Source organism: Schistocerca gregaria, chromosome 6, assembly GCF_023897955.1.
Source record: "Schistocerca gregaria isolate iqSchGreg1 chromosome 6, iqSchGreg1.2, whole genome shotgun sequence".
In the NCBI taxonomy this organism is placed as follows: Eukaryota; Metazoa; Arthropoda; class Insecta; order Orthoptera; family Acrididae; genus Schistocerca; species Schistocerca gregaria.
The window spans coordinates 578,253,133-578,278,936 of record NC_064925.1 but is presented as its reverse complement, the minus strand read 5'-3'; the positions used below and the strand labels follow the sequence as shown (position 1 = coordinate 578,278,936).

Below are 25,804 nucleotides of genomic sequence, written 5' to 3'. Positions count from 1 at the left end.
AACGTTGACATGTGATTCATTACTGGATTGAATCATAACCAGTGACGAGACTTGGGTGAAACACGTCAATTGTGAGACAAAATTGCAGTGCATGGAGTGGGGGCACACCAGGTCCCCCCCAAAAACCAAGAAAATGTTTTGCAAACCGTGTCAGCAAGGAAGTTGATGGCAACAGTGTTTTGGGATAGGCAAGGTGTGCTTCTTATTGATTTTCTCGATCGTGGAGCAACCATAAATTCTGCCTGGTACTGTCAAACTTTGCACAGCCTTAGAAGAGCAGTTCAAAACAAATGTTTTATGAGAATATAGCAACTTGAAACTCACTGCCATCTGCTATGCATGGTTGACTAGGTTGGCTGTGCTGCAAAAGCTGTCATTGGCTATTGAGGCTATGCGACTTCTAACAAGACAGCCACTCCTGTCACACACATAACTCTTCTTAGAGTGAACAATTGGTAGAATATTTTCTGTAATAGACATTTTTGGCCTATGAACATTGTGAACAAGAGAAAGAATTTAATCTCACTTTAAAGCACTTGTAGGCAAAGGCCTTCCAGTTTAGCTAATATGTTTTATTACTTATTAGTATTGTTTAACTAGCAAAGTGTAGCTGTTCATGAAAACTCACACTGAAGGAACAACAATTAACACTATATATAGATATTTCATTGCAGTAACAATCCCCAGACTCCTTAATACATTATCTGTAACATCTTTCCTTCTGGAGTGCTGTTCCTTTATGGTTGCAAGGGAACCTCTGTGTGGTATGGAGAAGGAGGAGGTAGATACATGCAACATCCTTAAAAAAATATTCCCTACATCCTCTGAACACAGGATAGTTGTGGTAGTACACCAGACCTCATTCTGATTTATTTTAAAAAGTAAAGTTTGGTCTTGCTGTGGTAGCTATTCTATGTATATTAAGGATATATATTCTTATTCTTGAATGAATTCTTATTCAAATTAAATGTAATTCACCTCTATCAGCTTTACAAGTAATTTTGAGCACAATAGTACATATGCTAAGCAGTATTTCATTAAGAGTGTTTAAGTAGTATGTATTTCTAACAATAAGGTTTCAAGTGTTCAAATTATTGTTGTATATATAAGACATGGGTCTACTAGACATGAAGCTATAGTATACTAATTTGGCATCATTTGGTCAAGTTACATCATCTGACATCCATAACAGATAAACAGTATTGATTAGAAGACCTGCTATGAATTTCACTCATGATGGGAGGAAAACGAAATCAATGCACATTCACTAGATTCAAAGGCAAACCCACAGTCACTAGAGTTGAAGAGTTTGTTACTACTGAGTGTCTAATGACAGTAAAACTCCTGCACACATCTCAGTTCCATGCTTCATGCACAAAAATATTTATGACAATACAAAAATAGTTACGAATACCTCCAAAATACTGAAAACAATACACAATAAATCTGAGGACAAACAATAAATTGCCATGCAACATGCACAAAGTCAAACACGAAACATCATTTGACGTGGTGAAGTAAATTAGATGACAAACAACACCTTCAAATCCACAAACATTTTTACTAACCATTTTCAAAGGCTTTTTAACATTATGCAAATATTATCTTCAGTTGTAAATCAGCTTTTAGTAAAACAATATCCATAAATTCTTAAAATCAGTCATGTTTAGACTTTTCATCATCATATATTTTCATATTCTATAAAGCCCATGCAAAGCAAGGAAGAAGTAGATGGCATAACTTATAACCTGCTGCAGAAAGAAAAATATGCCTAAATGACAGATTCGGCTAAATTACAGACATACCAAATCTTCATATCCGTTTTTCACCGCATTTCTATGGCCTCATATGAATTTCTAAGGCATCAACACCAGTGACAGTAAGCATGTGCTAAGGCAGTTCCAACTGACTTAATTCTTGCTAATTTTCAATAACATCTGAAACTACTACTACTACTATTACTGCTATAATTACATCACAGTAAGTGGTACTCACATCAACTGGTGGTCCACATCCCATTTCATCTGAATGGTCACCACAGTTATCTTCTCCATTGCACTTCAAATCAGTACTAATACAGTTTCCATTTCCACATGGAAATAAATGTTCCCCTTCACACACAACAGCTGAAAGGAAAGTTCAGAAATATAACAATCACATTATTACTTGTATTACAAAATGGTTTATTACAGTTTACATGCATGCACCTTTTCAAGGTTTTCTCTGGATGTTCCTCATTAATCTCATTGAATGTTCCTTTAAGTATGTATAACTATTTAATTAAATAGAAAGAAACTTCCACATGGGAAAAATATATTAAAAACAAAGATTCCAAGACTTAGCAAGCAGGAAAACGCCGGCAGACAGGCACAAGAACAAAACACACAAACACACACACACAGAATTACTAGCTTTCGCAACCGATGGTTGCTTCTTCAGGAAGGAGAGGGAAAGACGAAAGGATGTGGGTTTTAAGGGAGAGGGTAAGGAGTCATTCCAATCCCGGGAGCGGAAAGAGTTCCCTTAGAGGGAAAAAAAAGACAGGTGTACACTCGCGCGCACACACACACACACACACACACACACACATATCCATCCGCACATACACAGACACAAGCAGACATATTTAGGCCTGGCTAGGGTGAAGGCATGTTTTCGGAGGGAATGTAAATAAAATTTAATGGGGTCTTTGTAGGGATGTTGTGAGGTGGACATGGTATTAGAAGGTGGAAAGGGTAATATGAGGTTAAAGTGAAAGTAAATAGAAATTTATATAGGGAGAGATAAAGGTGTGAAAAAAGTCGAAAAAGTGTTGGTTTGAGATGAGCTATGTTGATCCTGTGCTGAACTTAGATTGGTGAACAACAATGGGTGCAAAGGTTAGGTAGTTATGTTGTCTTCAGATCACGTTAAAGGGTGGGAAAATTCAAGAAAAATTCGAAAAAATTTTTCGAAAAAAGTTTCGAAAGAAAAAAAAAGTTTCGAAAGAAAAAAGGTTCGAAAGGAAAAAAGATTCAAAAAAATTATTTCCGAAAAAATAAAATTCGAAAAAATTTTTCGAGTAAAATCTCGACAAATATGTGTGTAAATGTATACAAAGGACTGGTTGTGGACTGGCAGGTTATGAGAATGAGGCTAACAATTGTTTGATGAAGAAATAATAACGTGTAAACCTGTGGGAAACTGCTAAAAAATGATCGGTTATGTGGGAAAAACGGGAATGGAAATAAAACGAAAGTTGTTGGAAATAACTGAGATGGTTGTTTAATGGGTGAAAGGAACTGAAGCTGTGAAATAGTATTCACGAGTTTACACGAAATGTTTGTAAACTTGGAACAGTGGATTTTATAGCAGCGGTTATGTTGAAAGCGTTAAAAAATTTTTAGGTTATGGTTTGGAAGTAAATTACGTATTATCGAGTATAATTAGGCAGGATAAAATGTAGGGTAGATTCGGAAAAAGGGACGATGAATACAAAATGAAACTACTTGTACAAACGAGAAGAGAAAGTAAGATGACAGAGAAGATTTCGAAACGCAACAGAGACAATAACAAACGTAATTGTTGGGTTCAAATTAATGATGATGTAAATAAAATAGAAAGAAACTTCCACATGGGAAAAATATATTAAAAACAAAGATTCCAAGACTTACCAAGCGGGAAAACGCCGGCAGACAGGCACAAGAACAAAACACACACACAGAATTACTAGCTTTCGCAACCGATGGTTGCTTCTTCAGGAAGGAGAGGGAAAGACGAAAGGATGTGGGTTTTAAGGGAGAGGGTAAGGAGTCATTCCAATCCCGGGAGCGGAAAGACTTCCCTTACGGGGAAAAAAAGGACAGGTGTACACTCGCGCACACACACACACACGCACACATATCCATCCGCACATACACAGACACAACCAGACATATTTTGGCCTAAATATGTCTGCGTGTGTGTGTGTGTGCGCGAGTGTACACCTGTCCTTTTTTTCCCCCTAAGGGAAGTCTTTCCGCTCCCGGGATTGGAATGACTCCTTACCCTCTCCCTTAAAACCCACATCCTTTCGTCTTTCCCTCTCCTTCCTGAAGAAGCAACCATCGGTTGCGAAAGCTAGTAATTCTGTGTGTGTGTTTGTGTGTTTTGTTCTTGTGCCTGTCTGTCGGCGTTTTCCCGCTTGGTAAGTCTTGGAATCTTTGTTTTTAATATAACTATTTAATTACATTTATCAGTGAACTGGGTTGCAGAATAAAATATATAGAAATTGTAGTCTCAATATCAGATAATGCATACAAATAAGTATGCCAGAAATGCACATGATTTTGGTTCAATGGCTAGGATACACTGAAATCACCTGTACTGTAACAAAGAAGAAATGTTGTGGACAAGGAATTACTTAGAAAATATCTGATTACTGACATCAGCATCTTCATCTAAAAAGTTGAACAGAATATAATTCTGTAGCATTTATATAAACTCTATCCAACTTTTTAGACTTTTATCAGGAAAAATGACACTTCATAATGAAATAATTGTCTCAAAAATATAGAGAAATCTCATTATCAGATTTTTTATTATTTTTGTAACTGGTCACACACTTACCCAGTTTCAGAGTGCAAATTATTTGATTTCAGTGAAGGAAGAAGTGCAAAAACAGCCTGTTGTCATGATGACTAAATATGATGGACATACAGCAAAAGAAGGAAACCATATTCATGTGTTTATTATATTAAAATCAATTTTTAGTGCACTCACCAAAATCATTGCTATGTAAAGCTTTAGCTGTTACAGAAATCTGTTATTCCACGCATGATATGCAATTTGTTTTTATTTTTTATTTTTATATATATTCATACGAATGCCATAGCAATACTCACGACAATTGTACTCATCACTGCCATCTGCACAGTCCTCTATCTTGTCACATCTTTGGTGTGTCTCAATGCACTGATCCCCACTTTTACATGGGATTGAATTCTCAGGACATGTTATATTTTTTTGTCCAGAATGCTCAACTCCCTCTGTAAAAGAATTAGTATGAGAGGATAAAAATAAGAAGGCAGTAAATTTGATCAGGACATCAATTTACATTGAAACTTTACTTTCAAATACATTCATGTATTTTTTAACTGTGCCACAATAAAGGAATTATCATAATTGTACAAGACTTATTATAAATACAGTATAAATTAGCATGCCTTTTATGTGCAGTGCCCTCTGAGCAGCTGTGTGATGAACGTAGTGAGCCATCAAGGAAACAGGTAGTGACCGTTCTTACTTAGTCCTAATCTGTTCAAACTGCGACATTTGTCACTTTTGAGCATTAAAAAACTCAATTGCACCAGTCATCCGTCACATTCCTAAGTTATGTTGTGTCATCGGACACCACCGCAGGACAAGATCAAGCCTGTTCTCGAGATGCTACGCCCTCAGACCTATAGGGAATTACGGAGGTTCATCGGAACAGTTAATTATTACCGAAAACATTTGCCAGCCACTTCTGCAGTGCAGGCTCCTCTCACAGATGCTCTCGCTGGCCCACAAACTTCTGGCACCCGCCAGGTCCCATGGACACCAGAGATGGACAAGGCATTTAACAAACTCAAACAGCTGTTGGCCTCCGCTGTCACTATTGCTCACCCACGTGTGGACGCCACAATGTTTATCACTATTGATGCTAGTGACAATGCTATCGGCGCAGTACTGAGTCAGACATACAAAGATGTTACGATCTCCCTGCAGTTCTTCTCAAAAAAACTAAACAACGCGCAGGAGAAATACTCAGCATTCGACAGAGAATTGCTTGCAGTTTACGAGGCCATAAGGCACTTCAGAACTGATGTTGAGGGACGAGATTTCTTTGTGCTCACTGATCACAAGCCGTTGGTTCCTGCCATAAAAAATCCTGCGGTTGATCCGCCCCCACGACGCTTTCGTCACATCGATTACATCTTACAATTTACAAATGACATTCGCTACATCTGAGGAGCGGACAATGTGGTTGCTCATTTTCTCTCACGTCAACCTTAATTGACTTAACGGACCTACCTCGGTTGCAATCAGCAGACCCCGATACCAGGCAGTTAATTTCGGACCACAGCTCCTCTCTCCAACTATTACGCTCTACTTTCCCTGGCATATCTGACTTAGTGTGGTGTGATGAATCGACTGGTACATTGCGGCCATTCATTCCTAAGCCCTTTCAACGCCAGGTCTTTGACAAACTACACACATTAGCACACCCCAGTATCAAAGCTTCCACCCGTCTGGTAGCTGAACGGTTTGTCTGGAGAGACATGCGCCACGACTGTCAGTCTTGGGCAAGGGCATGCATGTTGTGTCAACAGAACAAAGTTGCCAGGCACACTTCCCCACCCCTTGGCTGTTTTGTCCAACTGCCAGGCCGGTTTCACCACGTTCATGTTGACTTCGTAGGCCCTTTGCCCCCCTCCGAGGGTTTCCGTTACTTGTTTACAGCTACTGACAGGATGACTCGGTGGGCTGAGGCTGTGCCTATTCCGAACATTACCTCTGAGACAGTAAGTCAAGCATTCTTAGATTTGTGTATCTCTACATTTGGCTCACCGGTTTACCTCACCACTGACCAGGGGCGACAATTCGAGTCTTCAGTTTTCTCTGACTTATGTAAAATGTGTGGTATTGTCAAAATTCATACTTCTGCATACCACCCCCAAAGCAATGAGCTTGTCGAGGGATGGCATCACACCTTAAAGTCTGCCCTGCGTTGCCATGACTCACTATGGACAGAGGCACTGCCCTTCGTGCTTCTTGGCCTTCGTGCGACTTTCAAGGAAGACCTCAAGGGTTCCGTACCCGAGTTTGTGTATGGCCAACCTCTGGTTTTGCCTGGAGAATTAGTCACTCCCATCCCACTTCCGTGGCCCTCTGAACTCCATTCACTTCTCGAGTGGTTGCGCTTGCACTGCAGCAAAATTCAGCCGCCACCTCCGGCTGCTCATACACCTCCGCACGTGTACGTACCACGCACGCTAGACTCTTGTGAGTACGTGTTTCTCAGAGACGACTCAATCAAAGCCCCACTTCAGTCGCGCTACACAGATCCTCACAAGGTAGTCAAATGCTCTGAGAATAACATGGATCTTCTCATAAAAGACTCTGTAACCACGGTCTCACTCAACCGATTGAAACCAGCTTTCATTGAGCCTCAGGTGAACCTCCCTGATTCTGCACCTATTTCTCCCACTCCTGCTTCGAGCGGGCATCCATCTTCTCACATCATGCATTCTGGTATTGATTCTCCACAGCGTGCTTCTCTGCCGAGCACTGCTCCTTCTCCTCGTTCATCTAATTCAAGTGGCCAATCTTTTCGGGGCTTCACTCCTCACAGTCCACGCAGTCAAACTGCCAACCACTCGGATTCTACCATAGTGTTACCATCTTCGTGTGACAGCTCTTTGTCACACCATTCAATCCACGCTGGCTCCTCGTTGCCTTCGGTCACGCTCCCTCATCTGTCAGCTGATCACCCGAGGTTGTCTCCTGCGCAGTCCAGTGCACCTGCCACCCCCCACTTATCAGATGCTTCCCTCTGCCATGGCTTTCCCACACCTCTCTGCCTCCCTACCAATGCTCGTACAAGTGCCACCCAAGAATTCACAACACGTGTACACCCTGATGACATACATAAATAATCGGTTGAGTAGATGGCGATAAGGTGTGTGTGGTACTCGCATGTGACAATGTTGAGGGAGGCAATGCAGAATCTCGTGTGGTGCACCACTTTAGATTGAGCAGAAGTGCTGCGTGTCTTTGTTAGGCCTTCTGGCAAGGTGATTCTCCGCCTGCCGGCTGACGAAGTGCTACACTTCCACTCCAGAACGGGACGTCGTCTTCAGTCGCTGGCGTCGCTTGCTGACTTCGCCGTCGACGTACCGGGTTTCACTCCCCGATCTCCTACCAGTCGGCCGCTTCCGCCTGATGCAGAAGAACTGTATGTTACCTTCCTAACTTCTCACCCCCCCCCCCCCCCCCCCCCATTCACAGGAATGTACTCCATACTGTGTGTGTGGGGGGCGGGGGGGGGGGGCTATGTGGCGTAGAGCGCCATAAATATCGATATTCGTTCAGTGCGTAAGTGTGCTATCTTTGAGGAGATGGCTTTGGGGCAGGATGTTGGATGCTAACGGCAGTTAGCCTCCAGACTTGTATCTGTGTAGAAGCTAAGTGTGAATAAATCTGTATTTGAGAGGATTCTAGTTGTTTACCTACAACTATTTGATATTCCCTCAAGAGTATCCGTTCTTATTAGTCAAAATTATAAAAATTTAACTGAAAACTCCAACAATGAAGAATTCCTGGAATCCTAAAATATTACTGGGTTCTTCCCAAATTTTTCCCAGATGAAGAAATTCCCACGATTTTCCCAGATTTCCCAGTTGTGCCAGGCTGTTTAATTCCTGTCTAAATATAATATTTTACAGAAAATATAGAAACAACCATTTTAATGTGAGGGCAGTCAGAAATTAGGAAGTTCAAGTGAGCATAAAAAAGAGAATTTGACATTTGAGACTCTTGTCAACACAACAATAGTCTAATTGAGGCTTATTGGTTTTGTCACTCGAAATTTAAATCATGCTATTCCTATAACTTACCACAGGCATATTCATCTGTTGTGTCATCACAGTCTGCATTTCCATCACAGCGTAAACTGGCGCTGTAACACTGTGAACCATCAAGGCACATCAGTGAACCTGGTGGGCAGGTTCCAGCAGAAGGAGAGTGTACTGCCATTGTTGACACATGAGCTGTAAATCAAATGAAGCACTGAGGAACTATTGTTTGTTAAATAAGAGTCATGACCTTCAGATCAATATCATTATTCCTGAATTAGAACTTTCGTCGTTCTACACACTCCTTTCCTCCAATCTGCACCACTTCTTAAACAATAGATGTCTCTATTAGTTGTTACAGCCTAAGTAAAGTAACCTTGAGATTCGCATATTGCAGTGGAAGATCCTGCACTGCTGGTGCACAGCCAGACTCTGCATATACAGTACCTGCAAAATGTGCAGCATAACTAGCACATTGGCTCAAGAAAGAACTACGACTGGCTGGCAGCTAGTCCATGACACATGACTCACTGGAATGTCAATCACAAAATTTATTTTAATGTAAGCATATCCACAACTGTTGAAATTGGCATTCTATATATACATAGATTTGAAACTTCCTGGCAGATTAAAACTGTGTGCCCGACCGAGACTCGAACTCGGGACCTTTGCCTTTCGCGGGCAAGTGCTCTACCAACTGAGCTACCGAAGCACGACTCACGCCCTGTACTCACAGCTTTACTTCTGCCAGTATCTGTCTCCTACCTTCCAAACTTTACAGAAGCTCTTCTGTGAAACATGCAGAACTAGCACTCCTGAAAGAAAGGATACTGTGGAGACATGGCTTAGCCACAGCCTGGCTGTGGCTAAGCTGTGGCTAAGCCATGTCTCCACAGTATCCTTTCTGTATTTGTAAGTTTGGTAAGCATACCTCAAAACAGTAGTGTAAGTCTCTCACTGGCAGTGATGCCTTAGTAAGTAGCCAGTATATTTGAAGCTCAGTTTTATCGTTTATTTTTGGAACAATCATGAATGTATATATAAAGGCAACTCCAATCAAATGATTTCATTTTAAATAATTCATAATGAGAGTCTAGATCCCATGCATCCATATACAGGGACTATGATTCTTGCAGAATCTACATGCATTCTTTGACATGACGGTAAAGGTTGATTCTCATGTAATATCTTGGGATCCATGCAATAGCACAGTGAGAATGTAGGTACACTGATATCACAGAGCTGCTAGTAACATAATTACTTTCTGCACAGTTTACGGCAATATATGCACCAGTGTAGATTGGGCTTCACCAAATTTTCTTGCTGTAGTCATACTAGAATAGCCTTTCCCAAGCAGAACTACAAATACAGCAAGAGAAATTACAGAATGTGGTTCGTACTCAGTTAGCTCAACAGTTGTCCTTTTCATCCATTATTCATGAATGCAACCTGTGGCATCTTACTTGTGCTGACGTGAGCATTGCTGTTAATTTCAGTGGTATTCATCACCTAATCTGTGGGATCTCTTCATCATTGCAGTTTTATGTACCACCTACTCACCAAATTAGATTTTGTGAAACATTTCTCTCTCCTCTTTCGTTTCTTTCAGATTTAACTGATTAGAAAATCCATCAGTATCATAGTTTGGAAGAAAGAAAACAAATAAGAAAACTAAATAATATGACTTCCTAGCAGTGGCAGCATTGATTTAATTGGTTTATTGTAGTCAGATGAGACTGACTGATTCACATACTGTGACAGTACTTAATATTATGCTTTGAATGCAACATTCTAACCTGGTACACCAGTTTTTAATTTTGTTAAAAATAAATAAAAGAACTACATGAAAGATTCCAGAATGAAACTTCTTAAATTATACACAGAATATATAATTAAATATAAAAATGAAATCTATACACCAGATGACAGTCAAATTTCTGCCTCCCACAGGCATGTAAGCATGCCTCATACATTGATTTCAAGCCCCAATTATATACCAACTTCCCAAACTATACAGAGGCTTCCCCATATTTCCAGCTTGAGTAACACCCATGAGATGAACCTGTACATACCTATAAATTCTCAGGAAGGTATGTGAGAGATAGATTAGAGTAGCAAACTATCTACTTGAATAAAATAAAACAAAACAGTTAAAAACCTTATAAATAAAAAAGTTTGATATTTTAAGACAGATGCAAATTTACTTGATTCATTCTAGCTTGATGCACAGGTCTTAAGGTATCTGTAATCGAATTTGGGAGGTGAGGCATTCAAATAATTGCCCAGATTTAGATTTTCTGTGGTTTCCCTTAGTCCTTGGTAGTTGCGGTGAAAATGATGCCGCTGATTTCCTTCCACGTCCTTGTTCTTTCCAAGCTTGTGATCTATCTCTAATAGCTTCACTACCCAATGGATTGTAAAAGTTGATTTTCCTTGCTTCTGACTCATGATATGAGCAACTTTTTCTCATTGCAGTCTTATCTAAACATTTTTCCTAATCTTTCTTTTCTCACTCTACAAGAAAGTTTCTTGGTTTTTTTCACTACCAGTAATTCAAATGTTTTATTTTAAAAGTTAAAAATGGTGACATACGTCATCCAGTTTTACTGAATTGCTCTACAGTGGTTTCCTTTCACAAAAGAGGCACTGAGCAGTAAATGATAACATACAAGAGCTGGAAAACTAGTCTACAGAAGCAGTTCTCCTTGAGAGCTAACAAATACTGATATAACACAAACACACACAGCAGTCACATATACCAACAGTTGGCATGTGCATCAGACACAGATTAGATTAGATTAGATTAATACTTGTTCCATAGATCATGAATACGACACTTCGTAATGATGTGGAACGTGTCAGGTTAATAAAAGATGTCTGTACAAGAAATTACATTACACAAAATATTGCATGACACTAATGATTAAGTTTTTTTTTTTTTTTTTTTTTTTTTTTTTTTTTTTTTTTTTTTACTTACTTTATATCTAAAAATTCAGCCAATGAGTAGAAGGAGTTGTCATCTAGAAATTCTTTTAATTTATTTTTAAATGTTAGTTGGCTATCTGTCAGGCTTTTGATGCTGTTTGGTAGGTGCCCAAAGACTTTTGTGGCAGCATAATTTACCCCTTTCTGTGCCAAAGTCAGATTTAACCCTGCATAGTGAAGATCATCCTTTCTCCTGGTGTTATAGGTATGCACACTGCTATTACTTTTGAATTGGGTTGGATTATTATCAACAAATTTCATAAGGGAATATATATACTGTGAGGTTACTGTGAGGATCCCTAGATCCTTAAATAGATGTCTGCAGGATGACCGTGGGTGGGCTCCAGTAATTATTCTGATTACACGTTTTTGTGCAATGAATACTTTTCTACTCAACGATGAATTACCCCAGAATATGATGCCATACGAAAGCAGTGAATGAAAGTAGGCATAGTAAGCTAATTTACTGAGATTCTTATCACCAAAATTTGCAATAACCCTAATAGCATACGTAGCTGAACTCAGACGTTTCAGCAGACCATCAATGTGTTGCTTCCAGTTTAACCTCTCATCAATGGACACACCTAAAAATTTTGAAAATTCTACCTTAGCTACAGACTTCTGTTCAAATTCTATATTTATTACTGGAGTTTTGCCATTTACTGTACGGAACTGTATATACTGTGTTTTATCAAAATTTAAAGAGAGTCCGTTTGCTGAGAACCACTTAATAATTTTGTGAAAAACATCATTTACAATTACATCACTTAGTTCTTGGTTTTTGGATGTTATTACTATACTTGTATCATCAGCAAAAAGAACTAACTTTGCATCTTCATCAATGTGGAATGGTAAGTCATTAATGTATATCAAGAACAGTAAAGGACCTAAGACCGAACCCTGTGGGACCCCGTGCTTGATAGCACCCCAGTTTGAGGAATCAGCTGTTTTAACATTACACGAACCACTTATTTCAACTTTCTGCATTCTTCCAGTTAAGTATGAATTAAACCATTTGTGCACTGCCCCACTCAAACCATAATGATTTAGCTTATCTAAAAGAATTCCATGATTTACACAATCAAAGGCCTTTGAGAGATCACAAAAAATACCAATGGGTGATGTCCGGTTATTCAGAGCATTTAATATTTGATCAGTGAAAGCATATATAGCATTTTCTGTTGAAAAGCCTTTCTGAAAACCAAACTGACATTTTGTTAGTACTTTATTTTTACAAATATGGGAGGCTACTCTTGAATACATTACTTTCTCAAAAATTTTTGATAGAGCTGTCAGAAGAGAGATTGGGCGGTAGTTGTTGACATCCGACATATCCCCCTTTTTATGCAATGGTTTTACAATGGCATATTTCAGTCTATCAGGGAAAACACCCTGCTCCAAAGAGCTATTACATACGTGGCTGAGAATTCTACTTATCTGTGGGGAACAAGCTTTAAGTACTTTGCTGGAAATGCCATCAATTCCGTAAGAGCTTTTACTTTTCAGTGAGTTTATTATTTTACTGATTTCAGAGGGAGAGGTTGGTGGAATTACAGCTGTTTCAAACTGTGCAGGTATGGCCTCTTCTATTAATAGCCTTGCCTCTTCTAGTGAAGATCTAGATCCTATTTTCTCCACAACATTTAAAAAATGATTATTCAAAATATTTTCAATTTCTGATTGTTTGTTAGTGCACTTGTCATTCAATTTTATTGCACTAAAGTCTTCCTGTGCTCTTGGTTGCCCTGTTTCCCTTTCAATAATATTCCAAATTGCTTTAATTTTATTATCAGAGTTACTGATCTCAGACATGATACACATGCTTCTGGACTTTTTAATAACTTTTCTTAGTACCGCACAATAGTTTTTATAATATTGAACAATTTCGGGGTCAGTACTCCATCTTGCTGTTAGATACAGTTCTCTTTTGCGGTTGCAAGATATTCTTATTCCTTTAGTTAGCCAAGGTTTTTTATATGTTTTCTTGGAATTATGTTTAACTATTTTCTTGGGAAAACAATTTTCAAATACCCTTAAAAATGTATTGTGAAATAAGTTATATTTCAAGTTTGCATCGGGTTCCTTATACACTTCATCCCAGTCTAGCTGCTGTAGGCTTTCCCTAAAGTTTGCAATATTTATATTGTTAATTGAACGCACTGCTTTGAAAGTCTGATTTATTATACTGCATGGAGCTATGTCATGTACTGTAACAAGCTGTGCACTATGATCTGAAAGACCATTCTCAACAGGATAAGCATTTATGTCCTTAAACTTATCTTGGTCTATAAAAAAGTTATCTATCAATGTACTGCTGTTCTTTGTTATCCGAGTAGGAAAATCAATGACGGAGCTCAAATTGAAAGAACTGAGTAATACTAAAAGGTCATTCTTCCTATTACACTCTTTCAGGGAATCAACATTGAAATCCCCACAAATGATAATTTGCTTCCCCCCTGTCTGACAGATAGCACAACAAAGCATCCAAGTTTTCCAGAAATAGCTGGAAATTCCCTGAGGGGGACCTATACACTGTTACAATTATGAAAGTGCCATCCTTTAGTTTAAGTTCAGTGGCACATGCTTCCATATGTTGCTCTACACAAAATTTTTTAGTTTCTAAATTTTTTGCACTGTGGAAGCTTTTGACATATATGGCAACTCCTCCTCTCATCATATTATCTCTACTTACATGTGCAGCTAATTTGTACCCATTGATGCTAACCTTTTGCATATCAGTGACAATGTGATGCTCAGACAGGCATAGTACATCTATTACATTCTCAGTTTCTATATCTTCTAAACAAAGCAGAAGCTCATCAATTTTATTGTTCAATCCCCCAATATTTTGATGAAATATACTAACATTTTTCATTTTACTTTTGCAACTATCTTGAACTTTTTTGACATCTTTAGTACTTGCATGGCTGAGTTTCCCACTGGACACTGATCTTACACTAAAAAAGAGTTTCCACCATGAGATGTAGTTCCTCCCCCCTTTAAATTTCCTGCTATCAGCCCAGCCAGTTTACCCTTCCCTTTCCTGTTGAGGTGTAGGCCATGTCTAGTATAGTCCCACCTACAGAGTGAATCAACACGAACCACACCAATGTGTGACCCCGCATCAGATCCAAGTAGCCGTTCCAACTCCAAATTAACTCTCCTGACAGAAGAGGTCAAATGAGGTCGGTCGTGGCGCTCCAGAACCGACACAAACCCAACACTGGTATGATTCGATGCCGATGCAATATTTGCCAGGTCACACTCTATGCTGTACCCCGGATCTCTGTCAATACTGTTGCCCGGCCCACCCACAATAACCACGGTGTCTTCCTTAGTAAAACCTTTACATAGTGAACCTAAATCCTCTGTAACCTGCCCAAGTTCAGCACTAGGTTTGAAAAAACTTGTGACCTGGTAATCCAACCCTCATTCATCCTGCAGAAGTTGGCCCACACCCCTAGCATGCGAACTACCTAGCAACAAGACTTTCTTTCTCTTTGCAGACTTCCCTACATTCTTAATCAATTTGCTGCTGAAAGCTTGTTGAGCCCTGTGTACATCTACTTCTGTGAGAGGCTCATCAGTTTCTGACTGAGGCAACAGGTCAAACCTATTTTGTACATTAATAACACATTTGTGTGCTTGTTACCTGTGAATAAAGACTCTGTTTAGAAGCACTTTTCTGTGTGTATCCTCTGCACTTTTTCTCTTCTATTTGTTAAGTAGCAATCTAGCTTCATTATATGTATCCAAGAATTTACTGCCAATACTTATTTGTGTATCTGGTTCTTAAACAACGTTTTTATTAAAGCCTTTAAACAAACAATATTACAAATTGCATAGCTTGGGAATTATTTCTTGGATGAAACAATATTGAAACTGCACTAATATACAACAAAAACTACAGGCTACTCACCAATTAGTAGTAAGATGGAAAACAAGTATCGTGCTGAGGACACCATATCTGCCATTGTTGTTAACCTGAAAGAAATAAGAGGTTATATACATATGCTAAAAGGAAAAGGTTATACTTCAACATTATGCTGCTATTAGTTCATACCATGAATACTATCTATCAACGGTGCGTTAGAATATTCATGACACAGAAATAAACTTAAATAATTCAGAGGATATATTTTTACCAACAAATATGGAAATATAATATTAAGCAAAAGCTTTATGCTGTAATAAGACCAATAAACAAACAAATTGCTAATTCGGCTATAACAGTGTTATAAATTCAGTGTTTTTTGCCTTCAGTAAATAGTGAAACAGTAACATGGGAGTAAATATATTCCAGCTTTCAGGACTACTATATTTTTTTCAGACTTACTTAGTTGACTCTTGAACGAAAAACTGGAGTATATTGTCAGATTCTGAGACGTTTTCCATTCTGGTGCCTTTTGCAGCTTTGCTGTGGTTTTTAATCAAAAAATGACTGGAATGTTTGTCCCGGCTTATAGAGGGCTATATTATCCTCAAAGAATTATTCAAAGCTCGTTACCAAATAATTTTACAAATTCAAAAACCTACATGTTGCTATAGCAACCAATATCTTATCTTCTGATAGAGCTTATTATCCCTACCAAAGGGCTGTTAACAAATTATTTTTGAAGTGTGGCACAGATTCTCTATACAAATTGTTTTAGTACGCTGCACACAGACACAAACAAAAGACTTGATCTCTCTTCTACTCGCACTGTTAAGAACAACTGTCATCAACCCAAAGATTGATTCGAAACACAGTGCTTAAGTTGGCATGAGCCTGTTGCAAGTGGTTTGCTGATGCCTTTCCCTGGCCTCTGAACTGACTGATCTGGCTACTTATTGGGTGACATAGTGATTAACTTTGACTCCTGATTCACGGTACAACTCACAATTTTTCACTGTTAACAGTTACTACAGATGAATTGGATATGAACATGCTCTGCTCTCCTACTTTAGCCGCTAAATTTTGCGCAAACAATTATTTTTATTTCCGAGTTCGCAATGCATCATCATGTGAATCCTTTAATAATGCGAATGACTTGCCTTCATTTCTTTGGAGAGTCTGATAAATGCCAAATATCACGAAAAAAATCTGCCAATGCCTTTTAAATGGCTCATATCCGCAAGTACACACGGAAAAAAAAGAGATCGTTGCCTCTGCAAATGCAAAGTAAAGAAACATATTTTCCACAGGCGGTAGCACCACTTAGATCTTCCAGGCTGGTTCAGCGAAACGGATCACCTACAGGATTTCCATTTTGCTCCTGAGTTAGTGTTAACTCTACTGCTACTCAAAAACCTGTGGGTTAACACTACACTAAAGGCTTATTTTTTCAGCGATCCAGTTGACGAGAAAGAAAGACTTCAGCAGAGTGAAACACCTACAAAGAAAACGGTGCAAAATTTCATTCTAACAATCAAAAAGTGTATTTGGATGCTACTGAGTCAAGCAAGGTTTTGGTAAAAACAACGAGATAAGTCAGAAACCGTCAATATCTGAAATGGCGTGAATTTTCTTGCTGTATGTTTGCAATGAATAATTGTACAACCCAAGCGTTCAGAACGAAAATACAGAGAAGCCAATCAAACAAATAAGCATCGTTTAGTATGCGGACAACAAAGTTACATTCAGAGTGCAAATGAAATATTTGTGGACTTCAGTTCAATAGCAAAACCCAGTAAATCAAATTTATAATGAATCTGTTAAACGGTATTGAAAAGTAAATACCTGGAAAGCTCTGTTACTAATGACAGTATGATAAATTAACTATGCGAAATACGCTGTCTCAATAAAATACAAAGCTCTGGTACTCACCTGCGGAGGGGTCAGATGGTAAGTTCTGCAGAACGTGTGCGCGGTTGCCCGCTGCTATATAGCGTCCCCTTGCTGATGAAGCATCACGCCACTCTCCTGCTCCGGCGCTCCCTTCTTTCCCCTACCACCCGTCTGCCGAGAGAGGAAGCACACATTTCACCCCGTTTCTGGCCATGCAAATAAAAAAATCATCATTGTTATTTTAACGCGTTTTAGATTAAATGGTCAAATAACTTACAATTATTAGTGTAAATTGTTATTACCGTCGCATTCTGGTTTTTCAGCTATGTTTTTATAAGCCTGATGCATAGGTAATAATTTTTAATCTAGAGGCGGTGTATATGTTACCGACCAAACCCAATTTTAGGATGAACTAGTTTCGCCTAGGTCAGAGTCGTTCATCATTTTACCGACAGGATAAAACAGGTTAGCCTAGGTCGAATCGGTTTATCCTCGTTAGAATTTACGTGCTTTAGGACAAACCGGCAGTTCCTAGCCTGAACTAATTTTGCCTAGTCGGGACGCATGTCGCTGTATGTACGAATGGGGAATCCCCGAATCATCTCTGGCTCGCCCCTCTCAGCCGCTCTTCGCTCGCTCAGTACTTTGTTTTGAACGGTATTTTGCATCGACGAGTGCATATGCTAGGTTGCTGGTTGCGTTTAAAAGGTTTTATTATAATCCTAGTATAATTATTGTGAGGCGTTTCATCATGGATGAGCGTTCGTGTAGTAGACAAGCCAATCTAAAACTGTGGAGAGAAAAGTTTCTGGAGGAAATTCTGCAGAGTGAAAACAAAAAGTGTTCTCATTATACTGTGTTATCAGTAGACGAATATAAACATTATTACAAGCTCGCGCCGGGCACCAACAGTGAGTCTGTCCAGTTCTTAAGAGATAGATTACTCATTGGCTGTTTTGAAACTAAAATAATTATACCTTTGAGGTTTATGTACAACGAGTTTGGAGTATTTTTAAAGCACTGGAGGTAGTATATCAGTCGTGTGTACTTTGAATGAAGACTACGTTCTTCGTGATTCTAATTTATTAAAATACATAGCACAATTTATAAAATTACAAAAGTTTTTTTTTTTTAATTCATATAATCTGTTTCAGTTTGTACGCTGAATATCATAACAACCTTGCAACATAATACTACCGACGGAGATAATTTCCTTTGCTTTACTAACAAACTCCCATTAAAATAGTTTGTTGATAATACTCTCTCACCAACAGAGCAGTACTATCATTACCAAACGACGTAGGTAAGCGAAGCAGACTATCACAACATTTCCAAACACTGACACCTTTTCATTTGGATTAAGGCATGTTATAATATACAGTAGTTCATGTAGCACTGTCCTGTTTTACGTTACTTTCAATAATTTTAAGCGTATCATTGCAGTATGTTTATCTACAATGTTTGAACGAATTACTCTGAAATTTTCTTGCGTGCTTCAATGTTTTAACACTTTCAGATACACCAGTCTGCTACCAAATCCCTAAAAATGTTAGGTTTCGTTAAGTGTTTAGCATGTCCGATCAGTCAACACTCTGTTGAGCAAATATATTCCGACGTAAACATTAAAAGTGTTCGAGAGAATACGTCGCCGAATATCCTGCAAATATACTTCCGAATTCTCCTCCTAAACAAAACGTATGCGGTGTAGGTTCAAGAAACTACTTCACATTCGTGAAATACTGCGATGCATCCAGGCTTAGGAAGTGTTTCGTAGCATTGCCCCTGAGTTACATGTCTTCGAAAAGAGAAATGTTGACATTTCCGCAATATGGGCTGACGCGAACTATCAGTATTCATATTTACTGAAGACGGAACACTTTTCTGAAACGTAGTAATTAATGTGAGATCTGCTTGACTGCAAGTGATTTCATTTCAAGACACAATGAACAAGACACAGGGACCATGACGCGGTTTTGGCAACTATGATTAGAAAGTACAAAGGACAACTAAACAAGCAAAAAGATATATATGTTCAGTAAACTAGACAAAAAATCAGTGATGTCACATCTCAGTGAGGAACTTGAAACTATCAGCACAGGCTCCTGACCAGGAGCAAGTAGACGAGCTGTGGCTCGAGTTTAAAAGAATAGTTGACCACGAAGTGGATAGATATGTACCCAGTAGGACAGTTTGTAATGGGAGAGAACCTCCAAGGTATACAGCCACTGTAAAGAAATTGCTACAGAAACAGAGATTGCTGCATAATAGGTGTAAAACAAAGCCTAGGGCTATGGATAGAGAGATGTTGAATGAAGCTCTCAAGAGAGCAATGCGTGATGCCTTCATCGACTACGTTAGCAGATTATTGTCGTCGTGGCACCAAATGAATGTCCAGTTCCTAGCGAATGAGACAGGAACTCAAATTCAGGGTTGCAAAGCAAAGGCTGAAATGCTTAACTCCGTTTTCAAATGTTCGTTTACAAAGGAAAACTCAGGAGAATTGCCCTAATTTAATTCTCATACCATGAACAAAGCTCCAGGCCCCGACGGAATCTCTGTCAGATATTATACTGAATTTGTGGATGAGTCAGCTTCTCTTCTCACTGGAATCTATCGTACATCCCTTGAACAAAAAACCGCACCTGGTTCTTGGAAAAAGGCACAGGTTACACTCGTCTACAAGAAGGATAGCAGAAGTGATCCACAAAACTCACATCCAATGTCCTTGACATGGATTTGTTATAGAATATTAGAACATATTCTGAGCTCAAATATAATGAGATATGTTGAACAGAATGACCTTCTTAGTGCCAACCAGCATGGATTTCGAAAACATCGATCATGTGAAAGCCAATTCGCACTTCTCTCACATGACGTACTGAAAGCTTTGGATCAAGGCAACCAGGTTGATGCAGTGTTTCTTGATTTCCGAAAAGCATTTGACTCAGTACTGCGTCTACGCTTACTATCGAAAGTATGTTCAAATGGTGGTATCAAGAGAAGTTTGTGACTAGATTGAGAAATTTTTGGTAGGGAGGACACAGCATGTTATCTTGGATGGCGAGTCATCGGCAGATGTAAACGTAACTTTGGATGCGTTCCAGGGAAGTGCGTTTGGAGCCTTGCTGTTCATGTTGTATATTAATTACCTTGCAGACATTATTAATAGTAAAGTCAGACCTTTTGCAGATGATGCTGTTATCTATTATAAAGTACTATCTGAGTGAAGCTGCATAAATATTCAGTCACATCTTGATAAATTTCAACATGGTACAGAGATTGGCAACTTGCTCTAAATGTTCAGAAATGTAAAATTTTGCACTTCACAAAGCGAAAAAACGTATCTATGACTATAATATCAATGAGTCGCTGCTGGAATCGGCGAACTCATCCAATTGCTTGAGTGTATTACTTTGTAGGGATATGAAATGAAATGACAACATAGTTTCAGTTGTGGATAAAGCTGGTGGTAGAAAAATGGTTCAAATGGCTCTGAGCACTATGGGACTTAACATCTATGGTCATCAGTCCCCTAGAACTTAGAACTACTTAAACCTAACTAACCTAAGGACATCACACACATCCATGCCCGAGGCAGGATTCGAACCTGCGACCGTAGCGGTCGCGCGGTTCCATACTGTAGCGCCTAGAACCGCTCGGCCACATCGGCCGGCTTGGTGGTAGACTTCGGTTTATTGGCATAATACTGGGGAAGCGCAATAAGTCGACAAAAGAGATTGCTTACCGATCATTCGTGAGACCATCCTAGAATACTGCTCAAGTGTGTGCGATCCTTACCAGATAGGACTAACAGGGGATATTGAACGTATACAAAGAAGGGCAGTATGAATGGTCACAGATTTGTTTAATCCATGGGAGAGTGCCATAGAAATACTGAAGGATCTGAACTGGCAGACTCTTGAAGACAGACGTAAACTATCCCTAGAAAGTCTATTAATAAAGTCTCAAGAACCGGCTTTAAATGATTACTTAAGGGATATACTACAACCCCCTATGCATCGCTCACACAGGGATCGTAAGGATAAGATTATAACAATTACTTCAAGCACAGAGGCATTCAAACTACCATTCTTCCTGCGCTCCATATCTGAATGGAACAATGGGACGTACACTCTGCCATGCACTTCACGGTGATTTTCAGAGTACAGATGTAAATGAAGATACAGATAAATTTTGTTTGTATTAGGTTGGCGCATAAGTTCATAGAGTTTTTGTTTTGCATGTTAGTATTTCAGTTGCCATGGGTTTATTTATCGATTGTCATTGTTATGTTTAGCTCACTGGTGCTACTTGAGTTTACATACTGTCATTTGGAGACGGTGGACACTATAAAAATGGAGTGCCAAGTGGAGAAATCGGAACAATTCCGGAATATTCTTCTGTTTGAGTACAATAGAGGGGTGACGCCAGCGGAGACAGCCAGAGACATTTGGGCCGTGTATAGGGATAAAGTATAGGGATAAAGCCATTGGACAGAACAGGACAAGGAAATGGTTTTCTCTTTTTGACATTAATGAATCTTCACGTTCAGGAAGACTTTCGGGGTTTGATGAAGACCGTCTAAACTCATTAATCCAAAGTGATCTAGGTCAGTGTATTCGAGAAGTTGCAAATGTGATGGAATATGGCCATTCTACTATGGTGCGACGTTTGAATGCAGTGGGTAAGGTTAAAAAATCGGATGTATGTGTATCGCATGCTCTAACCCAAAATTACAAAAATCAGCAGATGTGCATCTCTGCTTGCTCCTCATCAGTCGACTCGTGAATAACACTGACCAGTCCCATGCTGTATCGTTACGGTGGCGAGGAGTGGTGTCTTGATGCTAACATAAGGGAAAGAAAAGAACGGTTGAGACCAAACAAAGCAGCAACTCTCAGAGCAAAGACCTGCGCACATCCACGAAAGCTAATGTTATGCATCTGGTGCAACAGTGACGGTGTGTTGTACTAGAAACTACTTCTCCGAGGTGTAATCATCACTGCTGACATTTGTTGTCAACAACTGAGACGTCTTGCAGACGCTGTCCAAAGACAACGACCATGGAGAGACTGCGTGAGATAATGCTACTCCATCATAACGCCCGCCCTCATTCCGCTAGACAGACAAAAACCACCATACAGGAACTGGATTGGGAAGTCATTCCGCGTCCACCTTATTTACCTGATCTTGGGCCCTCGAATTTTTACCTCCTTATCGAAAGTCTTCCAGGAACTTCCTTTCTGGATGAAAATGCCCTCCGAACAGCGCTCCAGTCGCAATGTTGAGAATTACCCCTGCATTAGCAAACTGTTGTTAATACTGAAGCAGAATACATTATTCACGTCTAAAGTCTCTGTTATGAGTATCTGTTGTGTTTATTAGGCTTATTTTACTTGTCTAAGGAACTAGTAACAGTCATTAGTTTGAGTCCCCGTTACAATGAACCACATAGCATCAGTTGAAATAAGAACAACACGGAAGCTTGATCAACATATGAACTTAGATTTTCAACGTTTGTATCAGATATAGAGTATGTATATCTATGGAGTAAGCAGTGTCTACTGTGCACATTCGGGAGGACGACGGTTCAATCCCGCGTCCGGCCATCCTGATTTAGGTTTTCCGTGATTTCCCTAAATCACTCCAGGCAAATTCCGGGATGGTTCCTTTCAAAGGGCACGTCCGACTTCCTTCCATGTCCTTCCCTAATCCGATGAGACCGATGACCTCGCTGTTTGCTCTCTTCCCCCAAACAACACCCAACTCTACTGTGCATGTGTCAACATTAAACCAGGCTAGTCACGTGATTTTGGCGTGTTACTGCTTGTTTAGAATTCATCGTAATGGCAAAACTTGAGTATCACACGTATTTGCGTTTTTTTATCTATGTTTCAGTTTTAGTAACAGCTATGGTGCAGCATTGTCATTGTTACAGATGTAGAGAGAAGTTTGTGAAAGGAGGACCAGCTACTTGTCATAGGTACGTAAATGTCATATTGATATGAGACATTTCATATGTTGGAAAATATTGAGACACATTATTATAAAATCTTGTATTGTAGAGATAATTTCCACTATTTTATGGCCATGTGTTTTTGAGTAAACTGCCAGTCAGTGTATATAGATGTTCATATGTAGATAATATTTGTATATGGCAGTTTGATTAATTTCCTCAAATTTATGCCGGTTCTCAGACTCTTGTGTGTATCTAAGTATTTCTGCATGAGATAGCTTCCTATACTGTTTCACTGCAATATAATTAATTATAACAGATTCGACAATATGAATCAACGCAATAGAAAATCTAAAAAAAAGTTGTTGGCTGTCACCCTTTTCATTACTCCAAAATTGGAGCATTGAGCTTGTATTTTTTTATTCTATTGTTCGTAATGTATGGCTTTACTTACGAGATGGTGAAAAAATGTTATAGATATTTTACTTGTCTATAAAAAGAAGGCATTCTGAGACATAAAGGAATCACGATTTTAGTACTGGAGGGAATTGTGTGTGTAAGGAGCGGGGGATAAAAATCGCAGAAGGAGACCAAAAGGTGAATACAATAAGCAGATTCAGAAGGATATAAGTCAATATACTAAAACTACCTGTCACGGTTGGCGTCTGTTAGTTCCATTCATACTGTCGTTTAGCAACGTGTTGCTTATTACGTGGATGATGTAGTGTTCAAAAAGTTCAAGTACACAGTAATTGTTAGTGCTAACTGCAGATCTCAACGGGAGTGATACGTAAGCGGTAGCAGTATCTTCCCACAGTCATCATTTAAGCCCGTTTCTTGAAACTTAATAAGTAGGCCTTCTCAGGATATTCATGTCTATTTTCGACTGTCTGCCAATTCGGTTTCTTCAGCATCTTTGTGACTTGCCCACGGATCAAACAAACCTGTGACCGTTCGTACTTCCCTTCCCTCTACACGTTCAATATCTCCTGTTAATCCTATTTGGTTCGAGTTCCGCATACTTCATCAATATTCTGGGATGAGTCATACGAGTGATTTGTAAGCAAACTCCTTTGCCGTCTGATTGCATTTCCTTAGTATTCTACCAATAAATCGAACTCCATCACCTGCTTTACATACGAATGAGTCTACGTGATCGTTTCATTTCAAGTTCCTACAAAGTGTCAAAACCAGGTATTTGTAGGAGCTGACCGGTTCCAACTGTTACACGCTGTTACTGTAGTTTTAGCGGAGAAGTGTAAGATTTAAAAATTACCTCCTTTTAAATTTTTGAATTGCCAGTCTTTACGGCACTTGGAAATCTTATAAAGGTCTCACTGAGTATTTACGCAGCTTTTTTCAACTACAGATAACTGCATCATCTGCGACAACTCTGAGGTTACTATCAACATTGTCTGCAAGGACATTAACATAAAACATGAACGACAAGGACCCCAACACTATACCGTGGGGTACACCGTAGGTTATTTCTACGTCTGTCAGTGAATCTCCAATCAATATAATTTGCTGCATCCTCCCTATCAAAAAATCCTCAGTACAGTCACAAATTTCGTATGATACCTCATATATTCGTACTTTTGATAACACGTGTAGGTGTAGTACTGAGCCAAATGCTTTTCGGTAAACGAGAAGCACTGGATCTACATGATTGCCTCAATCCAAGGCATTCATTATGTCATGTGAGACAAGTGAGAGTTGTGTTTTACATGATCGGTGTTTTCAGAATCCTTGCTGGTTGACATGGAGGAGATCATAGTGTTCAAGATACCTACTTACGTTTGAGCTTTGAATATGTTCTAATACACTACAGCAAATCGCCGTCAAGCATGTTCGGTGATAGTTTTGTGGCTCACCTCTGCTATCCTTCTTGTAGACGATTGTGGCCTGTGATTTCTTCTAACTACTGGGCGCAGTTTTTGTCTGAGGAATCTAGATACACGAGAAATGTAGGAACACTAAAGGCAATACTGATCCAACGACTTCTATGACAGGATAGCTTATGGAAAGGCAAAAATTAAGTTTAGAGCATTTGTAGACTTAGAGAAGGCTTTTGATAATGTTGATTGGAATCCTCTGTTTGAAATTCTGAAGGTAGCAGAGGTAAGATACAGGAAGTGGAAGGGTATTTACAACTTGTATAGAAACCAGACGGCAGTTATGAGATTCGAAGGGCATGGAAAGGAAGCCGTGGTTGGAAAGGGAGTGGGACCAGTTTGTAGTCTACCCCGATGTTATTTAATCTATGCACTGAGCGAGCAGTAAAGGGAACTAAACACAAATTTGGAATAGGAATTAAAATCTAGGGAGAACAAATAAAAACTTTAAATTTGCCGATGAGATTGTAATTCTGTCAGAGACAGCAAAGGGCTTGAAACAGCACTTGAACGGGAGGGGCAATATCTTAAATCAACAAAATTAAAACAAGGATAATGGAGTATAGTCGAAATAAATCAGGTCATGCTGAGAGAATTGTTGTGGCTGACAGGAGAGCCAACCGTA

At 39.2% G+C, this 25,804-nt stretch overlaps 1 protein-coding gene across 4 annotated transcripts in view; it reads right to left on the bottom strand.

Moving 5' to 3' along the window:
- The window catches only part of LOC126278465 (very low-density lipoprotein receptor-like), a 150,725-nt gene that overhangs the window by 26,544 nt on the left and 98,377 nt on the right, over window positions 1-25,804 (bottom strand). For 2 of the 4 annotated variants that reach the window (XM_049978605.1, XM_049978607.1), the window contains exons 2-6: window positions 17,368-17,534; window positions 15,481-15,545; window positions 8,619-8,771; window positions 4,863-5,006; window positions 1,996-2,126 (exon numbers count right to left, since the gene is read on the bottom strand). In XM_049978605.1, coding sequence (XP_049834562.1) covers window positions 1,996-2,126; window positions 4,863-5,006; window positions 8,619-8,771; window positions 15,481-15,535 — 483 coding nt within the window. In that variant the 5' untranslated portion in view covers window positions 15,536-15,545; window positions 17,368-17,534. The remainder of the gene's footprint in view (window positions 1-1,995; window positions 2,127-4,862; window positions 5,007-8,618; window positions 8,772-15,480; window positions 15,546-17,367; window positions 17,535-25,804) is intronic. The other 2 variants (XM_049978606.1, XM_049978608.1) reach the window with 1 other exon arrangement.